Below are 20,497 nucleotides of genomic sequence, written 5' to 3' on the forward strand. Positions count from 1 at the left end.
GGGGATTAGCAAGAATCGAAGCAGCCAGGTATTAAAGACAAGCTAGAAGGCTTCCGTCTCCTCAGAGGCAAATAGTGCCAGGGATGATTATACCTATTCAGGCTCTGAATGGACCTAAAAGGGAGATTATGACTATTATAGAGATAATTGTGTTAAGTCGTGTTTGAGGGCTATAAGCAAGAGTCTAGGACTGAAGCAGAAGTCCCAGAGAGATTGTCTGAGCCAGCGGAGGTTACAACGGCTAAATTTTAGTCATTGAGACAGTCACTGTCAGTCTTTCTCTATGTCTCATTAAATTGAGATAGAGTGAGACTTCTCTTGCTTTCACATGTAAATACAAAATGTTCCTACAGTTGCAGGACAGTGGAGCAGAGGTTATATTCTGTTTTGAACGATTTTGGGCTGAGCTGTGATGTTGTCTCCCACGCCTGGAGGCTATTCCTCTGTGAACGAGACTGCTGGCCAGTCTATTGGCAGCTCGTTGAGAGGATGTAGAGCTGGGTGACAGCCTTTTTGAAGTGTGATGTGCCAGCAGGGGGTGAGAGAGATGTAGATTAGTTCACCCAGTTTGAGCTACAGGATAAGAGAGTAAACACTGCTGAAAAGCTGAAAGCTGAAGAAGCGCACGCATGTGTGCAACTGCGTTCTCTTTGGTGGCACACACACACACACACACACACACACGCACACACACACACACACATACACACACACACAAGGCCTCTAACTCTCCCCTCTTTGTCATTTTGACATATACAAACACACAGTTGAGGGTGTACATACATAAAGAAAGATACAGTATTCACAAGCTCAACCTTGCAATGCAGCACAACAAAAAGTCTTCACTCGAAAATATAATAAGGAGCCACTGGGAGTGCTTGAGGCTGTATTTTCACGCTGAATAAACCTAAATATATTGTGGATTTTTTGGACAACACCCTAAATCCCTCTGTAATTGCCCTCGTTCCACAATGAGAATGCGCCTCTTTGCCACCCCCATGCTTATCATGGGCCTCTCCCAGATTTCATGAGACTTGAGTGTGTTAGAAGTTAATGGAACCTATTAAGCATTTTAATAAGCTCAGCAAGAAGTAAGTCAAATAAAGCCTTTTTTTGTGGGGGCTGCCTTAATATCTCTCCCTTTGAATGTCGGGGGGAGATGCACTTTGTTCTCATCCTTTTCCTTTTCTTCTTGTCCTCCTCTGCCTCATCTGCCTCCACTTCCTTCTTTCTCTTAATTGAGTTTCAATAATGAACATCAGGATTTCATTATCCCACATAGTGTATAAGAGGAGCTACTCATTCCCCCATCTCTGGTCTCCTAATGGCAGCTAGGGTGGGAGGTGGGGGATGCTATATTAGTAGGTAGTGGAATGTATTTCAATGAAACTAATGCCAAACACAATACTCGCTCTCTTAATAACGCTGTACTCCATTGCTCTGCATGGGCGGAAATCTCATTACAAAAATGCTGAGGAGAAAAATAATACAAGATTGAAAAGTCTCAAGGTGATAGAAGCAATGTTCTGTGATTCCATTAAAAGAACATTATAAAGAAGGAAAAGAAGTGAGTGGCTGTGGCAAAACTTAAGAAGAAGGTGGAGAGAATAGAGTTTAATGTGAAAAAGAAGTGGCTGGCTGGAATGTTCTAGTGGGGGGTCATCAAACACCAGAGGAGTCTCAGTAATAATGGACAGGCAGAAAGAGATGACCCTGCTGTGAAATAACAACAAACATGAGCACTCTTTCGGGAAGGTTTGGGTGAGCACTGGAGAGGTAAAGCACTGAGAAAAAGTGAGTGCAAGAACATATTTCACTAATGTAGCAAAATAGAATCCAAACACCATGAGGTGCAGCATCAGTTCCACTTAGCGCACTGGAGAGTGAGGAAATCAAACACATTGTTGAAGCTTAGATATTGCTTTCAAAAAGCTTTTAGGAGAATGTAAGTGTCTGCGAACTAAAATCTTTCCCTATCAAGACAAAGAACGCAGAAGGCATCTCGAATCTTTAAATGCCAAAGAGACCAGAGTTTCTTTAAAAAACACACCTCAGAATAACGAGAAGAGTGCATCCTTCAAACGTGATACCAGGAACTTAACTGACTTGGGATATTATATCTCTGCTACATAAAGACAAGATACTGTACATGCTACAATTTGTTTTCACTGGACTGGAGTGATCAATGGTGAAATGGTATCTAGCACTTTTGCACTTTAGTTGAACATAATAGGAAAAAGAGTATGTGCCACAGGGCAACTACAGCATAACATATATAAACTGCTCTATGGCAAACACATCCAGCTCACGATTATACTCAGCCAATAACATGAGCCTGCTACATTTGTTGTTTTCTCAGCAATTATTATGCCTTTAAGTATATCCTCAAATACATGGCAATGCTTTGTTTTCTATTCTCTTTAATCTGCTATGAGGCTTTTCACATGCATTCATTTTCATTCTATGATATACCACTTCTGCCCATTCATCTTCCTTCTGGAAAGAGACAGAATTTCAAATGAATGGAAATTTCATTAAGTGTTACTGTGAAATGCATATGTATGACGTACGATAAGCATATTAGGTGCTACAAAGTCAAATCTACTGTCAACAGATGTAGCAATCAGACACTTAACATAAGTGAAGAAGAATGATGTTGTTTTAACATCCATTTCATTCCATCTACCTTTTCAGCCCTGCCAACTAGGTGAGAGAGCCACATTCTTCTTAATCAAAAAATCGGAAATTATTACAGCCATACCTATAGTTAGAACTATATATTAAGCTAAGAGTGTAGTGACTGGCGACTGATATAAGTTAATCTAATATTATCATTCACAATAAAGTATAGATAGTACATCAGCAATTAAACACTCAAATATGAAATCAGGAGATAATCCACCCATGTGAGAGGCAGAGTATGTGTGAGAGGAATACAGAAAAAAAGGCATGTTGAAGGCATATAGAGATGGTGAGAGGCAGGCGGAGATGCAGTGTTAATGTTAATCAGAGAACAAGTTTACATGCAGCATCTTCAGTGTGCTGCCCACGTAACGTGGAAATTTCTCTGTGGAAAGCATTCAGAACCTCCATTTAATTTGCTGAATTAATATGTTTATTAGTAATTCCATCGTTGACTCCCACTCCTCCACTGTTTTTTCCACATTCTCAACCTTTCCCCTCAGTTTTTACTCTCGTCTTCGCTCTTGTCGTCCCTTTCCCCTCTGTATTGTGGCTAGTGATGGCACGGTACTCCATTTTCTCACTGGAGCTTACCGCAGAGAATGGGGCTCAATAATTAAGGACACCTTGCTTTGCTGGAGCAACCACGTTGTACCACACTGCCGGTCTGTCTTGGATTTCCTCTGCACACACTGTACCTACAGTCTCTTATACGCACTTACACTATATCATACACATACTCTGAACACTACTTACTGTAAAGCTTTAAATGGATGCTATCCACTTTTACTGCAAATAAACATGGGAAAGTTGTTGTCTCGTGTCAGTCTTTGCATCAAAATACCTGTCAATCAATTTAAGAATGACAGGAGGTTCTAATTAGTTTTCATCTTTTAAATTACAAGTCTGGTAATATTTTGTATGTTCCTACCAGTAAAATCGGACAAAAAAAAGCCCAAACCAACAATCAATTGACCCTAGTTGTCATGGTTTAGCAACCTCTCCAGTCCTGGGGCTTGTACCTTCATGATGACCAATCGCTGACATGAACAAATCTACTGGCATCAATCAGAGCTTCATATTTTACAAACGAAGAGCAAACTGTAACACTCCAGAAATACGACAGTCTAAGTACACAGCTGCAGCTGACACACAGGGAGACAGAAAATTGCAGACAGTCTGAATGCCTAAATGACCTGGTTCATAATAATCCGCTGATTTGATGTGTTCTTATGGCGCCTAAGAAAATATTAGCCATATTCTTTCAGCTCGGCTGTCTGTCGGTGTTTCCACATTAAAAGTATTGGGCACTGAACAGCCTATCTTTTAAGAACTGACCACTTCAAAAATGAGATTAATTCATCTAACACACTCAAAAGTGTTCCAAACATTGTTCTATATCAACTTCATAAAGCAATGAAACAAAAACTCCATTCATGCCATACAATGTGCTCAAACAGTGGTTGAAAGACTGGATCTCAACATTTAGGCTACTGAAAACTCACCTCATTACCTGCGCTCACATCGCAAAAAGTGGGGAGGAATATGACTGGTCTCTGTGATAGGCTATAAGATAGCTACTTACCTAAAATAAATAGCCTACGTTCATATTAAAATTAATTTCAATATCCCTACCAAATTGCCCATAATATTCAACCTCACATAGAAAAATGAAACCCATTTATTTTAACGGCTGTGACTGGCTGTGTGAAACGGACTGTGGAGCAAATAAAAAATATAAAACACATTTCAAAGCAAAGTAAGTAGGCATACTATAAAAACCTGTACAATAGTAGCTTACAAGGCTTTCAATCAGTCTCTGTAGGATATCGCTATATAAAATTTTCTCCACATCACCATAGCAAGCATAAAGGCAGCCTATTAAACAGTCTGTTGGATCTCCTACAGATGGTGATGTCATTTTCCAAGAGAGCTGATTTGTCAGTAGGTGGAAGCAGATTCTACAATCACCTCTCCTGTCTTAAACCCCAGCTTTCCAACCAGTCTCTGCCAGATCATCCGTTCACCCATGTGGTAACACACGCTATGGCCAGCCTTAGAGTTTTTGCCTAGTCTGCTGTTTGAATTTCTCATTTTGATCTTTTTCTGAGTGTTTTTTTGGACCAGCCCCTCGCCTGTCTGCCCGCTCTCAGCACCAGTCCCACAGAGAACTTCAAAGCACCATTCCCCCTTGTGGTTCAATAAAACCTGTACCTGTTTCTAACTGTGCCTCCTTGTCTGCTCCTGAATCCTAGACATCCCATCCTAACAGAAGTAACAAGTACTGTATTGCCTGTGTAGACAAAGCTTATAGCTTATACTTCTGCGCCATTGTTGACACCATCCTATTTAGATTTAGTCAACCCCCACATACACTGACCCGCAGCTGTAAATACTTACAAGAGCACCAAATATATGGCTAAAAGTAGTACCTATTTATTCCTGTTAGAGTAACGCTTGCTAAAAACAGTGCCAAAGTGTGAAAAAAAAAATTTAAGTATACGTTTGTGACTTTTTTAAAAGATTCACGTCTTCAGTAAGAATAAATGGGTTTGGGGCTGAGTGCCACATACAGGCTGGGGAGGTTCAAAAATACTGAGAGACAAACTAATGCATTGCTTTTTGTGGTCTTTTCATGGCTTTTGTTGACAATAACAGACATTTAGAAGCCTATAGAGCCTTTAATAAACAATAATTTTGATCCACTGTACACATTAAACTTTGATTACTATTGCAGGCCAGTGAGAGAACATGAGGATAACATGCTAAAATGCCATGACAAATTAAAGTATATTTGTATCTTTGTCTGTGATTATGGTTTTCTTTTAAAAAATTGAGTGTGCTAGCTTGTGGAAATATTCCCCTCTAGAGAAAAGCATTCAATGACAGCTGAGTGGCGAGAGAAGTAAAGCTCTTCGCTACGACTCTTGGGATGCCTTGGGATGTACTTTCCCCCCACTGTAATATAAATGAGAATAGGAAGTGGGTTGGGTGACGTTGAGGTTCTTCAGTACGTTGGATCTCTCCTGTAGTCATGTCATTTTGGTGAACTCACTATTAATCCATCTAGAACAACACTCAGAGTGACCCCTACATATAGCCAACACAGCTTTATTGCATAAGTAAATTAGGATAGTGTATTCTAACACTAACATCAAACCACTAGGATCGGTTTACATACCACTAATTCACTGATACCAGAAAAGAGAGTAGGTTCTTATAGCATGGATTTCACTAGCCCATTATATATGATACCGGACTGCGGAGAGCTGACAGAAGACAAAAGAAAGGGGAAAATAGCAACAAAGCACAGCCGAGCAGCCTCATTCTACGTCCTGCACAAACACAATTACTTCTTAGAGACGAGCTCAATTTGCCTATCATCATAGACGTGTGTGCTAGAGTCAGCTGGCTGGCTTGACTGTCGGCTTTTCTCTAAATAGGCGATGAGGAAGACAACAACAGCAAAGAGCCATGTCAAATCGATAATCCCTTAAATTCTTCACAAAAATGGGGAGTGAAATGTAAAAGCTATAGGACATTTAGCCCTCCAGGCTGCAACGGCAGGACCGAAGGATTATGCACCACTGTGTTCCTAATAAGAGAGGATAATGAAAATTTAGAGGTGACAAGGGGCCCTGCTGTCATGTGAAATAACAGCTCAATCCAGGTCCATTTGATGCTGTGTCACTTCAGTCCACTTCACTCTCTGTCTTTCAAACCCTTTCTCTGTTTACTTATATGTGCAGTCTTTTCTGTCTGGCATTATTACTAATGTCGTTTTTTCAAATAGACATTAACGGAACGTTAACATCAGAATGAAGGTGCTGTTTGAAAGTATAGCAGCTGCCTGCTCTCACTGTCTTGGCTTATTAGTCATGTAAACTTAATCAAAATCATACCCAGAGCAGCCAGGCTTTCAGAAAGCTTGTTCACAGGAATGTGGTTTATACATTCTGTACCTTTTGAGTATTGTTTGCCAATCCTTTAATCTGTTTTTATACATACATAGCAAACAAAGCAACTGAGGACACTTGGGCAAGGACTTGGCAGGTGTTTAAAGTTTTAGCACATCACCCCAACTCCCTCGGAAAACAATGTTCACCGGAGACACAGAGAGGGAAAAAAGTTAAGTTGAACCACTTGTGAATGTTTTATAAGAAGGCCGAGCTTGGAGGATAAGTGAGACTGACACTGGCATTGAGAGAGGGCAGGGGAGAGACAGCACGAGAGAGAATACATAATTATGCATAGAATTCAGATGTTTCTCATGATGAGAAAAGTGCATGGCCTTTATCTCACCATACTGTACTGTAGATGTACTCTAGCACTCATGCCTTATTCTGTGAAGTGTCTACACTGCAACACAGGGGAAAATCTGAATGCATCCACCCACAAGAAATAGAGGGAAGAACATACAGCTCTAAATCAATCCCCGTCCATCTGTCTATATGTACCAACATCCTACAGCCTTGGCTTTACAAGTTTTTGAAATGAGGACAGTGTTTTCGGTATCTGTATAACTATCCTCAGGGTATATAAATGGATTTGGACTGAAATTAATCAAATCAAACAACTGCAATAGATTTGCAGAGCATACCGTGTTACTGAGGATTAAGGGACTTCTCTGAATATCATTGTGTATAATTTGTTTGTTTATAATACTTTATGTTATTCTTTCTTCTTTTTAATCATTTCAAAGTCAAAACAGGAATATTAATGTCAACGCAATTAGTTACTAACAACAAGTTTTATTTTGTTGACTGTTTGCTATAAAAAGATATTAAGATATTTACTGTAATTCTAATTCACAAGTTTAATCAATACATTAAATTAATTACTTTTAAATTCAGATGACACCAGCTGAAGCAAGCCATTATGTTACTACATGACATTATCGTCATGTTTATCTTAAAGTGTGCTACCTGCGCAGCAGCAGTTTGGGGTGGTTCTTGCTCTCCAGGTTGCGGTCGATGAGGTCTGACAGCAGGTGTTTAAGGACATCGGTGGCGTACTCCAGTCGCCCCTGCAGGGCTGTCATGATAAGTGAAGCCACGTTGCCGCGGTCCCTCATGGAGAAAGAGCGCTGCATTTCCAGTGTTCGGATGAAGGTGAGCAGGAACACTTTGTTGTTGATGAGTTGGCCAAACAGCTTCAGGGCCTTCTCCACATTCTGCTGGCCATTCCCAGACACCTGGACAGAAGAGGGATGGAGGTTAATGCATTAATGTTAAAAGGTTTCCAGCATTTATTTGACTAATAAATGGCCAGAAATCATTTGAATAGTAATGAGGTTTGGAAAATGATTTCTGCTCTTCAACTTTCATCTTGACCTTCTCTCATACAAAACAAAGATTTTTCCAAAGGCAACAAAAGCCTAACTCATGTTTCAATCCAGGCAGAGAAAAGTTCCCAATCACAGTGAGTAACTGAGAAGATATTCAATTATTGACCCAGGTCTATTAAAAAAGCACTGTACCCTGAGCTGAATGTCAAATAACTTGCCTGTCAATAACTCGCCTGAGTCCATCTCCGTAACAAAACGTACTTTCTTTGTATTTGTGTGAGTATACATCATAGTTTGTCAAAACTTTGCATATGTAATTTGGGTCCTTTTGATAAGAAAATCTGTCACAGAAAAAGCCTATCTTATGCAGATTACTGAACATCACTGTACTTAGAAGTGAACACATATTGCTTTTGACTTCTATACCACACAGGGCAAGTCTGATTTAAGCCACCACCCCTCTACCTAACCAGGCCTGGTAAAACAATCCCATCCTGCATCACACACAATCTACAAATAAAATGGTGGACCTCTATCATGATGCATCTCTTTATTGCTGATAATGTCATCTTCCGGACCCTTCTCTGTGTTCCACATAAAATAAACTCATTTACCAGCCCCACTCTGGTCTCATGAAGAGGAGTGAAAAGTGTTAACCAGCCAGTTTTTCCCCCAATGGAGGAACCCACAGTCCTGCCTGAGGATTGGGAACTATACACTTCATTACCCCTCATACTGCAGCCACTGGTGGATGAAATAGCCCTGTGCTGGGACCCTGTTTTCCATGTGGGAGCTTGCATGTGAGGTGTACATACGTGTGTGTGTATATGCTGCTCAGCATGATTTGCTAATGTGTGTATGAGCGTGAGACCAGAGGGTGGAAAGGATAAGTGGCACACTGGTATCCTTTCCCCCTCAAGCACTTCACCGCTTATGGAGGTTGCCCTGCAGGGAGAGTGATAAGGGCAGACACAACACTCCCTCTCTATCTCTCTTTTTACCTCAGTTTGACTTTCTCTTGCCCTTTCTTAACACATGCTTGTATGTCTCAGTTATCTTCTTTCGAATTTCTCTTTTTCTTGCTCTCTCTCTGTCTCTCGTTACCTCCAGCTCTCTGAGGACAGGATGATCCTCTATCCCGGGGAAGAGGACCCTCATAGCGTATGTCCTGTAGTCCAGATGGGGGATACCAGCTCTGTCCAGGTCACTGGTCAGCTCATTGATGTCTGTCTGCAGCTCAGCAAAGGCTGGGAGAGAAGGAAGACAAGAAAGAGAGACAAGTTGAAGGGGAATACTTGAGACATGCAGCATACGAATAAAAACGTTCTTTAATCCCCAAGGACCAAATATGTGAATCCTTCTTATCTTCATGGTGTTTACTACAGTGATGATGAAGTAGACAGTTAAAGTCCAATCTAGTCTTCGTGTCAGAGAAACTCAATATTTCACATCTCTCCCTTTAAAAACACAGAGCTCACTCTCTTTGACACACACCTCCCTTTCTCACTCATTTTTATCTACCAGCCAGTAAATTGGCTGTAGCTAAGGCCCCAAAGAGTTTGTGTCATCTCAGTGTGAGGCTGCAGGTGAGCACTAGTTAATTGGCTCCATCCTGACTGACTCCTGTTCAGGCCCACAGCTCTGTTGCTCTGCTTTGCCGCCCTTGGGGAGGCTCCCTGTCTGCAGCCTATCACAGGAGCAGCAGCAGTCCCCTAAAACCCTCCCCATCTCCAACCAGTCTTAGCCCTCACCTCCTGGCCCCTGCTCTCCTGTGACTCCTGGGTTTACACACCAACACATGGGCTCACAGACACACATGGAGTGTATATACTCATAAGGAGGAACCCAGGTACCCATCTAAATCCACCCTGCGGGGCAGTACACTCCTGGCCACTGCTAATGGTTAAAACATTAATCTTCTCCTTTCCCAAGGGTGCCTGTGTGTGACTGATTCCCCCTGTTTGCCAGCTCTGTCTATCTGCCAGCCTGTCTGTCTATCTGTCTGTCATTTAACCATTCTGGAAGTTTGTAGCAATAGGATGTTTTTTTAACTGCATAATAACACTGGGAGAGCCGATCAGGGGTGGCTGGAGGGGATAAATAATAAGCTCCTCTCTGGATGATGAAATCCCTTGAACACTCTCAAACATAAATCTCACTTTTGCTATCTCAGTGAATGGCTATAATGACCCCAGTGATGACATCATGGGGCCAACCAGTGTTTATTTGAAAGCATTCATATACTCAGTGTTGCTCTTGGTGAACTACAGTTTTGGAGTGGTCAGTCTGACGTTATGTATGGTCCTTCCACTGGGTAGAATGTCAGAGGTCAGATGGACTACTGTGCCCTCTCTTAACCATGAGACACAAGGGAGGAGTGTCTTTCAAAGCAGCTGTGTGTCCGATACTCTAGCAGTGACACTGACAACTTGGGATGAAATGCTCAATGGCATTTGTTCTTCAGTTTTGACCAGAATTCTCGCACACAAACACATACACAAGTATATACGAAGACACACACACACACACACACACACACACACACACACACACAGCTTAAAATGATAAATGTGGAATTACCTCTCCAGTTAAGTCTGAAATAAAATGTAATAAGCATAATGTGTCTCTTGCTGGGAGGAAGTTGAGGTTACTCTAATGAGAAGATATGCCAGTATGTATCCAGCATGCAAACTAGAAAGCAGTAAGAACTGCAAAGACTCACTACATGACAAGATGGGTCATATTCAGGGCTAACTGATTTAATCTATGTGTTGTGATATATAACCAGGATGACTCACTGACCCAGATTTGGAGACATTTTCACTGCATTATTTAACATACACAGACCACCAGTAATTGACTTACTCTACTATATGCACAAATACATATTTCTGCCTGTTATGTGATTACAGTCTGCACAAGTGAAATGCATTCACCGGCCCCATTCAGCTACATGAGTGATAGAGCAGCCTCTGAAATTACTGTCTGTAAATGGGATATTCCGAGCAAAGTAGACTCATAATCAAACTCAAGCTACAATCTATTCTACTCCACAGCATTCAGGATGTAACCACAGACTATATTATCTAACACTAACCTTCTTTGCACTCTAGGGCAACTCGTGACTCCAGGTTGTCCATTTGCATCTGTAAGCGCTTCAGGGTGAGGTCATTTTCACGTGACTTTCGCTTGTACGCGATGAGGACGAGGATGACAATGATGAGGAGGAGGCCTCCACCAGCTGCAATGCTGACAATGGCCGGAAGGGTCAGCAGGCTGTCAGACATGATGTGGACGGCACCCGGAGAGACGTGGAGACCGCCTACCTGAACCTGTGGAGAGACACAAACGCACATAATCACAACAGATCTTAAATCAGTGCAGTTAAGAAATTCCTTAAATAATAAACACAGACATTTCCTAATGTTTCAACAAAATCCAGTCACTGGTCTTGAGATCTATATCACATTATAACTACACACAGCAATGCATAAGCCAAGTTTCAGAAATCCTGCCAAAACATAGGTAAATATTGTCTGCTGAAATTGATACTAAGTGCAAACACACGCGGCCACCTACACGCTGCTGTTGAGAGGGAAATAGTCCGGGGCTTGCACTCAATAAGCGAGCAGGAAACTAAAAATAATTGCAGTGGATACTGGCAGAACCTTTTGACAGTTACAGCACACTCTTGCTGCTCTCCCTTTAACCTCTTTGCTTCAGCTGAATGAACAATGATGAGAGCACGAATAATAGAGTTTAGAGGTCAACTCTTATGAGGAAGAAATCACAAATACAGGGATAGATGGATACAGAGTGGGAGAGAAAGTTTGGAAGATAGACACTAACAATCACACAAACACAGACAGACCATTACCCATACTGACCATGACTTTGTATTGTCCGGTGAGGTTGGGCGGCTCACACAGCAGCTGGCTCTCAGACACAGTTACAGAGCAGGGAGTCTCTCCTATCAGCACAGTGTAGTTCAGCTTCACCCCTCCTGATGCTGGGGGAACCAGGTTTCTGCCCTGTGGGCATGTGGAGTTGGACAGCAGGGTGCGAAATTAGGAGAAAACGCGGACACACAAACATATGGCTCAATGAAGATCACACCATTTTAAAACCTGCGAAGCCAGTATGTCCCCTAATTACACTGTAATTTAGATCCCTTGGTTTGGGCACATCTGTGGCCAAATGTGAATACATACTGAGATGAAACAAGGCGATATATTTCACAGTAGCATTAAGTGGGAACAGCTGGCAATCAGGACAAAAAAAATTAAATGTATTCCTCAATTAAGTCTTTCAAGTTCCTCAAGAAGATGAGTCGGTGTCTTGCCCAGGGACACTGTCATAAGTATATTGTGGGGGATGAACCTGTAAATGTTCTGTAGATTTGAAAGCATACCAATCTGTATTTCCAGTACCTTGAGAATGATGGGTGAGCCTGGTTTTTGCTCCAGGACACCACTGTTGCTGAGGGGCTCAAAGTAAGGGTTTGGGTAGTAGAGGAGATTGGTGTTGTTGTAGACGAGCAGTGCCGCGACGTTGTTGAAGATGAACCCAAACTCATCCGCATGCTTTACTGTATCCACACCTGGATGGTACTCTGCCATCAGGGAGGGAGCGAAGCAGTTCATACTAGTGGTGTTCAATACTTTACACACCTAGGGAGGATGAACAATGACAGGAGAAAAAATGTGTTAGGGAGAAAATCCACTTTTTGAGGTTCTATTGGGGGTGTGTTACAGTCAAACAGTCTACACATCATGCTATGGTAAGCTGAGCTCCCTGAAATGAAACAAGAAATGTGATTCTGTCATCCAGGATAAACACAGACAGTTCAGCACAGCTAAAATGTTTGGTTTTCTTTTTCTTTGGCTCCCAAATAAAACAAGTTTCAAGCTGGTCTGTTGTAAACCCTTCTGTTGGTTAGAACCTAAAAGTGTGATCTTAACTGAAACACACTGGTATCAACATGAACCCTACAGCGGCGTAATTATTGGCATATAAAATCCTAATTCTTTTTAGAGAAAAGGATTTATTGTCTGTCATTAAATACATCTTTATTGGAGAGGAAGCCTCCATAAAATTGAAAATAAATTTCTGCTACTGCGTCATTGAAAAACACTGGAGGACAACAACCACAAAGGAAGGAGGCATTGCTTCTCTGTCTCCTCAGGTAGAGGTTGAGCTATGGCTCTTTTATTACTTCTCTCCAGTTTTCCCAGATGAGAGACCTGTCTTCCATCCATCCTCCCTGGCTCAGCTCTAGAGGGAAGGGGAGAGAGAATTGATTGCTGCACAGCACTCTGCTCAGTGAGGTTTTTATCTCCTTTCACTCCCTCCCAGCTCTCTCTCTGGGGAAGAAACTTAATTAGAGGTAAATATCATCAAAGTTGATGAACGTTAGTGACTACCATGCCTCCTACCTGTTGTCTGCTGCTCAGGAGCAAGCAAGGGAGATCGATGCAAACTCATTCTGTGTAGGCTACACCAATTATATTTTTCCAGCACGGTGTAAGGCAAGTTGAGGGAGTGTGGCCGTCGAAGTGGAAGAAGAGACTGGTTTCCTTATTCACTTTGCTCTTGGATATAGACTATAGAGTGTTTGTGTGAATTTACCATGTAGAGCGTTGTAAAGATCTAAATAAACAAAAAAATTTGATTCAAGAACTTGGTTATACTGTATGTGAGATGGTAGGCTGCAAGTAATGCTTATTTTAATAATCAGTTCATCAGTTGACTATTACCAGTGCTATTATGTTCTCAGTTAATTAAATAATGGTTTGGCCTATTAAGTCAAGAAACTAAACTAAACTAAAGATGTGCTACAATTTCCTAAGCCAAAGGTGACATCATCCAAGGTCTTGTTTTGTCAGACCCACTGTCCAAACCCCAAAGATATTCAGTTTACATAAAATACAGAAAAGCAACATTTTGAGCAGCTTAAACAAAACAATGTTTGATATTTTTGTATGACAATTACATAAACAATTATTGGATTCAACCTAAATAGTTGGTGATTAGTTTTCTGTCAGTAGACTAAACAATAAATTGAGGAAATGCTTCAGCTCAATATAAATTGTCAGCTGATTGGAAGTTTTTGCAAAATCCGGGCTTATGGCTGAAAGAAACACGATTCCAACATTACAACTGTCACCACAACGTATAGGAGGAATACAACTACCAGCTGTACTAAAAGGCCTGAATGTTCTGTAGTAGCTTTCCCTGGTGTTGTGACATTTTTCTTTAGAATTCCCACTTTACAAGCTTCAGTAGCAGCGCATGACAAGAGCGAGAAGATAAGCCCTTTTTAAAAATAGATAGCACAACCAGATAGGACTCCTGACATACTTTCACCAAGTTTAGGTTCTGTGAATGCATGGGCGTCACTTCACTGTAAGCCAGAAGTAACTAATGGAATATGAACAGCGTTGTTTTAAAAATTAAATATGCATATCTAAAAGCCATACATACACACTCACAACAAAATAACTAGTAAAACAACGTGTGATAACATTGTTGGTCACAGTATAACACTGACTCAGTGCTTTGTAGAAAAGACTGAATTATTAATAATGAGTTAATAATGTGTTTTGTTTCCCATAATGCATATACAGCATTTAGGAATGTAACATTTCTTTTACCCACTCATATGTTGTCCTGATCAGTGTCTGGGAATTAAATAGTTTAATGGAAGAGTTCAAGTTAAGTTTGATACGGCTTGCTTTCTTACCGTTGGCATGGTGACATGTTATATAGACAGGCCCAGATGCTCCGGCAGCAACCTCGTGACTGTCACGTTGGAATAGTGAGACATTTGCAAGTCAACTACAGATTTGACTACCATCTGCTCTGCTGGAGATGGATACTGTGGGGGTATTTTCTACAGTGTCCTCCCTTTCTCTCCTCTTATTCTCTCTTTTTTCTTAAATAAATCCTTTCCTTTGCTGAATCCTGTCAGGATAGAAAATGGCTGCTATAATGTAGGATGTTTTTCAGACTATATGGCAGTGAGTGTGACGTATGTAAATCCAAAGCGAAGAGCGAGTAAATTCTGATGGGTAAATGGCATTGTGGGATTTGATAAAGAAAATGGGGTATTTGGGTTCCTCTGTGGGTGGGGCAATAAATATCTGTATTTCAAAGCACCATAACACATTTGGATGACTTCTGCCTTTCAATAGATAGATATAATGAAGTAGTTTTTATTAATTTACAGCGCTTTATGTTTACACTACAATGGGATTTATAAGGATTTCTAAATACTAAATAATAAGATTACCACTCCATCTACTTCTCAGTAGAATGCTGCAATATACAGTCATAACATTACACTGTTTAGATTCCAAACAACATGTTTTCTAGCTCTAGCAAATCACATTAAAAACAGTATATAACAATAGCACATATACTCCTTTAGGCCATGTGGAGAAAGAAGCTACACATTGTTCAGCATTGATAAAGTGAATTGAGGTCAACAAATAGAGAAAATAATTGGAATCTTGGCCTCATCTGTCTTCCTTCTCTAGTGTTGGATGGAGCCAGGGTGTTTTAAGGCAGTAACACTCCAACCCCTCTGGCTGAATACATTACCATGATCTACTGTGCTGCAACAACCCACTCAACAATTCAAAGGTCTCTGGCCACGGTAGTAGTGAGAGAGACAGAGGGAGAGAGTGAGAGAGGAAGAAGGGATAAGATGCACTGGCTGTGGAGATGTGCGTAGGAGAAATGTGAGGGATCACAGAGTCAAAGGTCATCTGGAGGCTAACATTCAATAGCTAGTCACTGGCTGTTCTGCTGTTCCTGTACTTTGTTACTCCTACACTGTGTCTATTTTCCTGCCTGCCTGCTGTTCCAACCAACTGCTAATACAGTACTGGCATTAGTTCTAACTTCAGCTCTGATCCGTCCAACCGTATTAAAGCTACTGCAAAGCCAGAGCCAGTAGTTTTATTTTCCTCTAAGATGCATGCCACGCTGGAACTGAAAAATCATTTGCTGGTCTTGTGATGAGGGTGTGACTAATTTCAGACATCCTCTGTAAGCACAGCTTCATGCATTAACAAGTGGCTTTTCTTCTTTTAAAGTCAACATCAAAGCTATGCAACAGAGAAAGTCAAAGAGGAAACAGTGGAAGCCCTCTAGACTGTGGACACTCAAGATGCCATGCAGAGTCATGAACCACTCGCAATGCTGATATTGTTGATAGAGATGCATGGCATTGTAAGACACATACATACAATACAGAATACAAAATCATTCTGAAAATGTAAACTGCAAGTTCTGAATGTCATTTCTTGGCGCCTCTAGGGCTCAGTATATCAGACCAATCAGCCTGATTGGCCTAGACATGATAGGAGTCTGACACACCCATGCTGAACACATCCTATGATTAGTAGCAGCTGCAGATGCACCTGATGTGCCAAGCCTGACACTCAGTCCAGGCATCTTAAGTGTCACAAATATGGTAGATGAAATCATTCTGGGGCAGGGAAATGTTCTAGAGCTAGAAAATAACCCTTTTAGCTTTAATCAAGATTATGATAAATGTTTCAGTTGTGAATCCGGTGACAGATACAGAGCATTTCACAAAGAAAATTGTCCTTTTTTTCTCTCCCAGTTTCTTTGTGAATCTGTACAGGTGACACAAGGGATGAAGAGATGAGAAGCAATTTAGTGGGAGAAAGGTGATAATTTGAAGGCTGGCTGACAGACAGCAACTTTTATTGCTATAGGCTGCTCTGCTGTTTTCCTTCCTCCAATGAAAAAAGGGAAAAGGGGTGGGGGGTTGGGGGAATGAAGGATGGGTAATTGTAACCATAGCATTTAATAGAAATTCATTCTCTCTGGCTGTGGGGCCAAGACAGTGACAAAGGCTTCTTTTGCAAAGCTCTAGGTGGGGAGTTGGAAGATGTGAGGCAGGGTAAGATGAACAACTCTCTTTCAAAGCCTCAGTTTCTGACAAATCAGACAGAACAGCACCCACACATGAGCCAAATCCCATTTCGCCACATTTCCAGGAGTATCTCATCAAGTGTTTTTTCTTTTTTCTTCTTTAAACATAAAACAGCAAAGATCTGTCTTTTACTTGTAATTACCAGGGTTTCATAACTCACAAAGGTCTTTTAGGGAAACTGTGTCCTTACGTGAGGAAACATTTTAGCACAAAAAGCCCAGGGCAGAGTTATGATTTTTAGTAAAGGAACATTCACTAAGCAAGTCAGACACTTAAGGCCAATTTTAGACTACTAATGTCAGGGATGGGAAGTTGCAATTGCAGAAGGGGGAGAAGGCATGTTGGGACAAATCTGTGTATAAGTCTACAAGTGAGACATGGCACTAAGGATGTTTTTGTGCATGCATGCATGCATGTGTCCTAACTTGTCCTGGCATTCTATAAATGAGACGTGAAATGTACATTGCTATATACAGTATAGTATACAAGGTTGTAATCTGAGGCCGTTTACAGTATGTGCCAACATGTGTTTCTCAGTTTTCTATGGTACTTGTACGTAGCAAGGAAATGAGTGCGTATGTGCAGCGGGAATTTTTCATGTCGCCCTTACCATAAATTAAAGCAATGGTTCACAGTTGGAGGTCACGGGCCCCACATGGGATCGGTGATTAGATAAATGTAAGTGGTGATTACCATCTCATGATGTTAGAATTAAGAAAATCTTTATTTTATTTATTTTATCTTTAGTTTATTTTTACTTTTCTCAAATCTTAGTTTTATTTTGTATTACTAAATATATATTATACCGGTAGTCATATAATACTTAATATAATTTTATATAATGGGCCATTGTAGGTAATGGGGTGGGGGGTGGAGGGTAATATTTAGAGAAGAAACATAGAATTTCAGAGAGTGAAGTTAAAAATTACGAGAAAAAAAGTCATACATTTGTGAGAACAAACTAAAATTATCTTAGTATAAAGTCAAATTTACGATAAAAAACTTTATTAAAGGCACTATACTCTATTAAAAGCAGAGTATTTAGATGCTGATAACAACAGCCGTCACATATAAGCTACTTTCACCAACCAGTATTTATGAGATACTTCCTTCCAAAGGCATAAGCAATTGGGGAAGAACTGCACATTTTAAATGACTAAAGATGTGCCACATGCTTTCAAGTGGCTTTGTTACAATCCCTCTTATCTGTCTGAAAGCTCCACCTTGTCTCTTATGTCTGCACTGATTCTTGTCTTGTATTATTAACCGTGCTTGAAGTGGGCTGGTACTCACCGGTAGGCAGTACTGGCACTTCTACATTTTACACTTTGGCGTACCATGACTTTTTCTGGCACACCGGCACTTCGCACAATCTACCGATACCGGTAGATCTACTGGTAGCAGAGCCTTAATAGCTTTAAGTTGATGTGCTAGCTGGGCAGCACATCTCTTGGTCTGTTGGTGTGATGGCACTTCTCATCGGTGCTCATAATTTTAAAATAGGACAATGGTTATTTGTCTCTCAGTCAAGGTTTGCCAGGTAAAGCAACAGTGTACAATGAACACACCACTGCTGATGTCATTTGGTACCATGTTGGTTTAGATCGTTTCCACATGCAGTGCACCTGCTACTGTGAAAATGGAATCACTGGTGGAAAAATCCAAAAGACAAGTTCTGTGTCTTTTTGGAGACTTTAGAAAACATACTGCTGATGGAGAAATTCAGCAGAGCAGACACATACATGGAGAGAGAAACACAAAGAGTGTTTGCAGTAACAGACCAGAGGTGTAGGTGTGTGCGTGAGTGTGGGGAAAAGAGAACTGAAGGGAAAAGCAAGGCGAGCAGATTCAAGTAGTGAGTAAACACCAAAACACTAAAATAAGGTGGAGAATGAAGTACAATTAAAATGGTAAAATATGAAATAATTTACCAGAATTAGAATATAATACTTAATCATTTGCTGATACCGGCCGTTACACACGCCAACATGTGATAAAGGGGAGCACTTGTGTTTTTTCTACTTCAAACACTGATTAGGGCATGTTTTTGCATTGTGTTAGTACTGTGTGTGTGAACAGAGAACAGCACTGGGCATATAGCTCCATTTTTTTGCCTGTTCTCCTTCCCAACCCCTCTCACTCTCGATCCTTCGTACTCCCCTTTAGTCCACTCATCTGCCCTCCCTACCTTTCCCCAGACCATGGAGAGGAAATCCCATCCTCTTAATTAAACAAGGAGCCCTAGGACAGGGGCTCAAATGTAATTTGTAACGATTTTCCTCAGCCAAGACTTTGATTATACAAGGGCTCTTTATGCTGACTAAAGACTTCTGACCACAGTTAATCTTCCATAGAAACCCATTAGGAGTCGCCTTGCCCCTGATGCACACCTCCAACATTCCCCTGCTGACCCACCCACACCCCTTCTCTCAAACTCTACTGTCCCCCCAGCCAGCTCTATTGCAGCAAAGTGTCTGTATATAGTTTAAAAACCTTCCTTTTCTTCAAACAAGTGAAAATGTTCAGGATGACTAGTAGTGACAGTAAAACACAACAGACTTAGCAGGTGGTGGCTGGGATGTGGAGCTGAGATTCAGCCTCAAGAAAAGTTAGGGTAAACTCTTAATTAAATACTGCATGCAGACCACTCTCACTGCCAGCTGCATATTTCAGATGTTTGCTGGAGTGCTTGAGACGATTTGGTTCAAGCGTAAGTTAGGGAAGCGTAGAAAGCTGGAGGGTCTGTTAGGAGAGATAGTACTTTTTACCCAAGCTAAACATCACTTAGCGTGCTTGTATAACAGTATTTGGTGAGTCAAGCAAGACCAAGTTAGCGTATATTTTCATGTGTATGAATTACATGTATTCAGGGAGTACATACTGTACTAGCTATATGGTTAAGACTATATAGTGGTTCTTACGTTGACAGACTCTCGACCAGCGTATTTGACTCGTATCCTGGGCTCCTGAACCACATCCAGATTGGTCCCTGTCACCATCAGGGGGGTGTGGCCACTGAGGGAAAAAATAGATGCAATTTATTTCACAGATTTAAATAATCATGTTTGTCAAATGCCTTCTCCTTTCTTTGTCTAATCTTTTTAATATTCAAGAGTCAGGAAAGGAAGAAAGTAATAGATGGGGGAGTACATTTTCAAATCAAAGTAAATTTTAGACTCAACTTTTTAACGCTGATGTACCTCTTCAGAATATTCACTATCAGTTGAAAATGAGCATATCAAACCAGATTTTATCCCCATTTTCTATTGGGAGATAATAGCCATTGGAGTGGAGGATGATTAGAAATGCTTTTAAACTGACTTCGCTGGCTACAATCAAATGGATTTGGGATCTGGGTTTGAAAATCCATGGCAGCTCAAGCATATGAGTATGCAGTGGTGGTCCTGGGCTTCATAATCAGCACAAACAAAGCACACAAAAACAAAGCAGGGGGGAAACTTCCGGATGCGTGGCTCTCCCTGAAGCTGTTTGAGTTGTTGTTTTTATTGTTAGGTCCATCAATGTGGAGTGCTGAATAAAGATGCCAGATAGGAGTTGTT

The 20,497-nt window shown here is 41.0% G+C and overlaps 1 protein-coding gene across 1 annotated transcript in view; it reads right to left on the reverse strand.

Moving 5' to 3' along the window:
• Positions 1 to 20,497, reverse strand: part of plxna2 (plexin A2) — a 178,383-nt gene that overhangs the window by 20,680 nt on the left and 137,206 nt on the right. The window contains exons 17-22 of the mRNA XM_038722831.1: positions 19,859 to 19,952; positions 12,400 to 12,639; positions 11,857 to 12,000; positions 11,067 to 11,301; positions 9,074 to 9,216; positions 7,608 to 7,876 (exon numbers count right to left, since the gene is read on the reverse strand). Of these exons, the coding sequence (XP_038578759.1) occupies positions 7,608 to 7,876; positions 9,074 to 9,216; positions 11,067 to 11,301; positions 11,857 to 12,000; positions 12,400 to 12,639; positions 19,859 to 19,952 (1,125 nt within the window). The remainder of the gene's footprint in view (positions 1 to 7,607; positions 7,877 to 9,073; positions 9,217 to 11,066; positions 11,302 to 11,856; positions 12,001 to 12,399; positions 12,640 to 19,858; positions 19,953 to 20,497) is intronic.

The sequence above is a fragment of the Micropterus salmoides genome, unplaced genomic scaffold (genome assembly GCF_014851395.1).
Source record: "Micropterus salmoides isolate LMB-PRFRI ecotype aquatic unplaced genomic scaffold, ASM1485139v1 Ms_hic_scaffold_16, whole genome shotgun sequence".
Lineage (NCBI taxonomy): Eukaryota > Metazoa > Chordata > Actinopteri > Centrarchiformes > Centrarchidae > Micropterus > Micropterus salmoides.